Source organism: Ipomoea triloba, chromosome 13 (genome assembly GCF_003576645.1).
Source record: "Ipomoea triloba cultivar NCNSP0323 chromosome 13, ASM357664v1".
Lineage (NCBI taxonomy): Eukaryota > Viridiplantae > Streptophyta > Magnoliopsida > Solanales > Convolvulaceae > Ipomoea > Ipomoea triloba.
In genome coordinates, this window is record NC_044928.1 from 57,284 (window position 1) to 63,517 (window position 6,234).

The 6,234-nt window shown below is 36.5% G+C and overlaps 1 protein-coding gene across 1 annotated transcript; it reads right to left on the bottom strand.

The window, feature by feature from the left end:
* Positions 1-346: 346 nt before the first annotated feature.
* On the bottom strand, positions 347-4,687 carry LOC116002199 (protein MAIN-LIKE 2). The gene is made up of 6 exons (XM_031242273.1): positions 4,277-4,687; positions 3,036-3,139; positions 2,300-2,944; positions 1,989-2,156; positions 1,511-1,900; positions 347-1,356 (listed from the first exon to the last, which is right to left on the bottom strand). Exons 2-6 carry the CDS (start codon positions 3,126-3,128, stop codon positions 730-732), a joined length of 1,923 nt encoding a protein of 640 aa, XP_031098133.1. The 5' UTR covers positions 3,129-3,139; positions 4,277-4,687; the 3' UTR covers positions 347-729.
* Between the last annotated feature and the right edge of the window lie 1,547 nt (positions 4,688-6,234).

Genomic DNA, 6,234 nt, shown 5'->3' on the forward strand with positions numbered 1-6,234 from the left:
ATTCCGTGAACCAAACATGCTGCTCATCGAAACAAATTCTGTAAAATGATTTTTTTTTTTTTTTGATAAATTCACGACAGGAGCTGGCCCAGGGAGAATCGTCACTTGTGAGAATCGAACCCGGGCTCTCCCAAAATTCTTCTCCACAAAGAGAGCTCACTTGCCACTTGAGCTACCACATTGGGTTTAATTCTGTAAAATGATTTGGCTATTATTAAAAGTTTGGAAATTATAGTAGCAGTCAATGTAAAAGCATACTAAAACCACTTATTAACACCCATTCACATTTTATTTTGTAGGGTAACTTTTTTGCCAATCCCCTATTCAGTTGCCCTAAAATAGAAGAAAAGATTAACCGGAACTATTTAAATTACAATCTTCTGAAATAAAAATTACAGGCATATCTTTTTCTTTTTTCTTTTTCTGGTCTTCAATAAAAAAAAATAAAAGGGGGTGGGGGGGGGTGAGAGAAACCTCCGGGTAGCAAGTTATCGCACCTTTCTGGCTTTTAACTAACTATTCACAGCAAGCAGCATCACACGAGAAGGAAGCCAGTTGGAAACTTCCTAGAATGAGTCCAGTTCCTCCTAATCATGGTCGGCCCAGATTGCCTCTACAATAACATCATCCTAAATAGGAATTTAATGGCAAGATCTTTATGTAAAGCATTGGGCTATTGTGCCATATCTGACAAAACATATCCTCCTCTACAAAAGAAAGATTGAATGACTAAATTATGACACTGCAGTCATTTGGATGCACAACATCCTTGCTACTTGGAAGAGTCTGTGAAACAATCTCAATGGAACCATTCCCGTGCGAGCCTCCATCTGCATCTGCTATTCCATGCGCAAGTTCATCATCTTCCTCCTCAGCTGCATGATGAAAACTTGAATCATTAATGTCGTCGCCTTCATTGCATATCTCCACATCATCAACCCTGTGACCACCACCCACATCACCCATTTCACCATCATCGCCTTCATTAGCTGTGATATACAAATGAGGGTCATCAACCTCACTGCCTGCAGGGTATAGGTGTGCATGATCAGCTTCGATGACTGTAGCTGAAAAATATGACTGTGGGTTCATTCCATCTGCTGCATAGTATTGCTCTACCTCCTCTCTTCGTTTACGCTTGGACATGCCTTTCCTTCTTATTCTCTCCTTTCCTCTTCCCCGTTTTCCAACTTCATTTGGCGAGTTGGCTACAATTACTAATGAACTTCCAACCTGGTCTCTCAAGCACTCATGAGCAGTATCCCGGATTCTTGTGACAACTTGAATCTGTTGGTCATCCATCCCATGAGTAGAAAGGGTGTCTGCCAGGTGTGCAATATCCCTTAGGGCAGCATTCTGTAATTAAATGGAAAAAAGAATGCTGTGCTGTGATTTTCTTTTATTTATTTTTACTTCTAAAGTATGACACAGAATAAAGCGGAGAGGAGGTTGACCTAAAGATGTGCACTGCAAAAAATTGAAGATGCAATAGTATAGCATGAAGGTTTACCATTCTTTGAAACTCAGATGAGATGGGTATAGGCCTCCCTACCAACCTGCGTGTAATATTCCAATACCATTGCATATATGCACTTTCCTTTACATATTCCTCTGCCTCCACAACATGGAGATGACGATTTGACCATTCATTAAGCTCTGATTCCATCTTTGCTGAGAGGTCTACCCCACCATCTACTCCACGACTCTTCCTTTCCCATCTTTGTACCTCTTGAGGGATTGTCTGGTTCATGCCAAACTGCCTTAGGACACGATCTGGAAGGTGCCTTTCTGCCTTATCAAAGCATATCAACATTGTCTTTGATCTTCCAAGAATGAGAGTATTCAAAATATTTTCTGGTACAACTGTGTGACTTATGTTTGAGTAAGGACACCAGTCAACCTGAATATAAGCATAGACAAGACCATAGTAAATTTTCAGCTCCGAAGGAAGAAAAATGGCAAGACCTTCAATGTACATTTAAGCATACATCAGATGGCTTTAGCAAGTCCAATGATTTCCGATAGAACGCTACATCACGGTTTGATGTTGGGCTGCTTTGTTTTCCTTTCCACCTAAGTACAAATGGAAAACATTCATGGATTGGGTCATGATTAAGCTTTGGCCGACCAACATTCAGGTGATAGTAACTCCAGCACTACAAACCCAGAAAGTTCATATAAATAGGTTAGATCAACTATATACAGCTTTTAACAAGTGATAAGAAGCCTTGAAACTTATCAATGCATTTCCACCAAAAATTAAACAACACAAAAGAAGATAAAGTCAGCCTCATATTACCTGTAGTAATGTCAAACAGCCACTAATTGTGCTCTGTGACCTAAGAGAGGCATTCCCAAGCGCTCTGTACAAGAAGGACAACGCTGCTGCACCCCAGGCATACTTGCCAGCCTCATCAAAATTTTCAAACAAGGGAAGGTACATGACAGGTACCTTATTTCCAGTGGTAGTTGAGAAAATTGTACTACCAACAAGATAAAGAAGGTAAGCACGCGTATGGTGCTCAATATCTTCTAGTGATGCATCTGCAGGGCAGAAAGAGAATGTCTCTTTCAACCAACTAAGCTTAACCATGCCACCACTTGTGTAGCCAGAGTTGGGTGCTTTACCCAAATACTTGAGGCACACTGCTTCACACGAAGTATAAGTCACACCTATAACAGGCTCACCATCAACTGGTAGCCCAAGCAAGTAAGCAACATCCTCAAGTGTCACTGTCATCTCCCCAACAGTGAGATGGAATGTGTTTGTTTCTCTCCTCCATCTCTCCACCAGAGCAGATATAAGTGGATTGTCCAAACTAATTGCTGGTATCAATCTTAAGAGGCCAAATCCAGCCTTTTTTACCAATTCTATCTGTTTTTCAGTGAGCATCCACCTGTCAAGCTTTGAAGTGTGTTCATGGCATCTAAGAGCACCACGCTCCTGTCAAAAGGTAGCTTAAATAATTGCATTCACAAGTTCCATAAAATTTGCTTATTTAATAATTATTAATTGATCATAATAAAACAAATACCTGCCCCTCCCAAACTGCACATGATACATGCTTATCCTGGTCATACAATACAGAATCATCAATTGGTCCAGGATTGTTTACATAATGGTCCATTATTCTTGCAGCTGATCGGGTGTGTTTCAGTCACCAAAAAAAATCCCGTCAAAGGAGGAGTAAGAAGAAAAGAGTTAGGTAAAATGCATAAAGCAATATAAATCATTATAAAAAATAAATTTAAGCACACTGGTTCTTATCAAAACAACTTTCATCACTAGATATGGGCATATGGTTAAATTCATATTTCAAGCTGTACCAATTTAAGTATACCCACAAGCAATGAACAGACATAACCAAAATATTGAGAAACTAAAGTGAAATGAAAATATTTTTCAATGCAGAGTACCTAGAGTGAGAGTAAATAAACTTTTTAAATAAAACTAAAATACATGGTAGATAATATAGACATCAAACTGCTTACACTTGCAATTAAATTCTCATTCTTTCTTTTCCAAACTACAGTTTCCTATTCCAAAACCCTGTCATTCTCAAATCAACTTTCTGTTTTGATATTTTTTATTCTTCATTTCTAAATGTGCTTTAGCAGCCAAGGACATCTGACAAGAAAGGCTTAATGCTTAATTCAATAGTTTGCTTAATGCACAATTCAATATGCCAAGGAAGACCACCTGAAATAAGTTAAGTTACAAACCCAAAAAAAAAAAAAAAAAAAGGCATGCCATTCCATTTTGGATCAATTGCAATTTAGTATATTTGAGGTATCTCACTATCTCCTCAACTCAAAAGCGCTGTTGGCAAGTGGCAACACAATCAGTTCATAGGATAACAAAATATAAGATCAATCTTGATAGAAGTTTTTACTTTAATCAAAAAGAACTTGTTGAAAAAAGTTATAATGTGTTTCGGTTGAATAAATAATAGTTCTATTTGAAATTGAAAAACCATTTGAATATTTGACTATTAAAAAATATACAAAAACACATTCCAACCTGTGTTTCCCAATTTTAAATTAAATTTTAATATAATATATTCAATTAGAAACAAGGATTTATAGAACTTCTTAGTGCTAAAATTCACAAAAAAAAAAAAAAACGCAACAGTTTCATTTTCTTTATTCGCCAATCTCTGTCCGCTTTTCTTTTCAGTTAAATTCAAAAATAATAATTTTTTTTGAATTATATGTTTGTTTAAAAAGTTAAATGAAATAAACCAAATTATAGCTTTTAGAACGGAAAATGAGATACCTGGAATACAGCGCAACCGCCTCTATCCTTCTCCGCCTCCTCCTCTTCCCCAAACTAGAAGAAAAAAACAAAGCCAAATCTAACCCAGCCTCGCTCCCCCAAGCCTTCCGGCGACAACACAGTCCAGAGAATTCAATCCGGCCACTCACTGTACGACTATTTCCTCGCCAAACCACAAACCTCCGCTCTATACACAGCCACTACGACCTTCTCATCTCCCTCTATTAACAATTAACGAAAAGAATTCTTTTTTTTGAATGAAATAAAAACTCAAAGAAAGAAACAATTTACCGGACCGGAGAATATAGTTGCATCTCCTTCACTCTTGTTGGTGAGCCTAATCAGGAGTGATGGATGAATTAGGGTTTGACCCTTTCGTTCTTTTCACAGCTACGGACGAAGTTGCAATAATACCCCATATGAGAACCAAATCCCTCGCACTGTGCGGGACTAGTAAGTAATTTCATGATAAATGCAAAAAAAAAAAAAAAAAAAAAAAAAGATGTTAATTACCAAATCACCCCATTTTGGAAAACAACTCTCAATCGTTATATCGTGAACCAGAGTCCACAGTGTCCAATATACAAATTTTCTTGATAAGGTACAGAAATTCATGTTCATAGAATTTGACTTGTACAGAAATTCATGTTCATAATACACATGCATATAAACACAATATAATGAAAATGAAATCTGTGTATTATGTTTAGTGTTTATGTGTCCTCAATTATATAATTATGTACATTATGAACTATTAATTTTGTACTCTATTAAGTCAAATTCTGTAAATTGGATATGGACCCTGTAAATTGGATATGGACCTAAGTCCACCTTACAAGGTGGACCCGGGTCCATGTTCACAATTTTATAACTTCATTTCCATAATTTTATAACTTCATTTCCATAATTTCATAACTCCATTTCCATAATTTCATAACTCCATGTTCACAATTTCATAATTTCATATTCACAATTTCATAACTCCTTGTTCACGATTTCATAACTCCATGTTCACAATTTCATAACTTCATGTTCACAATTTCATAACTCTATGTTCAACGGTATAACACAATTTTTGAATCTATATAACAAAATTGTGAATATAGAGTTCAAAAATTGTGAATATTGAGTAATGTAATTTTGTATATTGAGATCTAAAATTCTGATATAGAGTTCTAAATTTATAAACATATAGTTCTAAATTTGTGAACATGAATTTGGGTTCACCTTGTAAGGTGGACCCGGGTCCATAGCATAATTTGCCTTGGATCAGAGTCCACAATCCACGATATAAATTGCAAACAACTCAATTATCTCGGGCGGGCTTACCTGCCATAAAATTCAAAGCATGTCCCACTCTTTTGATTGAGCGGGATGAGCTAGGCCAATGGGCTATGTCCGTTTTAACTGTACTTGTCCTTATCTCGGAAGACGAGATTAAAAATATAAAAAAATGTTGAAACATAAATATAAATAGTATATGAAAAATCAATTAAGTTATGAAATTTTATAACATTGTAATTAAATATATTAATTTATTATTTTTACTTGTCTGAGCCTAATAATCATTTTTGCAACCATTTCGACAACTGTTCTAGCAATTTGCAACTGGCAAGCAATATTGAAGAAGGTGATCGATAACCATTCAACGATCGTCAGTCTCAAGATCTAGTTGTCCAAACCCTGTCCGAACCCAGATTACCGATTATTACTCGTGGATGATTGGTTATTGTATCCAAATTCAAATGTTTAATTGAAATCTTTTATAGTTCAATGATCTAATTACACGAACTTGAGTGGCGAAGCATGGAGCCCTTGTCGGATCCCGCACCGGTTCGACTTAGGTGCTTGGAGTCACCACAATGCGCAGGCGATGATAATCCTACATTATTAATTTCAAATCGACCAATCAAATGTTGTTTTGTTTGAGTGGAGGAATCTGTAACCTCAGAATTATT

Bases quoted from the DNA above. Each gene is read 5' to 3' on its own strand.
- LOC116002199 (XM_031242273.1), bottom strand. From the start codon at position 3,128: ATGGACCATTATGTAAACAATCCTGGACCAATTGATGATTCTGTATTG. The intron at 1,901-1,988 runs GTATGCTTAAAT...GCTTATATTCAG, and splicing joins ACTTGCTAAAGCCATCTGAT to GTTGACTGGTGTCCTTACTC. The intron at 1,357-1,510 runs GTAAACCTTCAT...ATTTAATTACAG, and splicing joins CATCTGAGTTTCAAAGAATG to AATGCTGCCCTAAGGGATAT.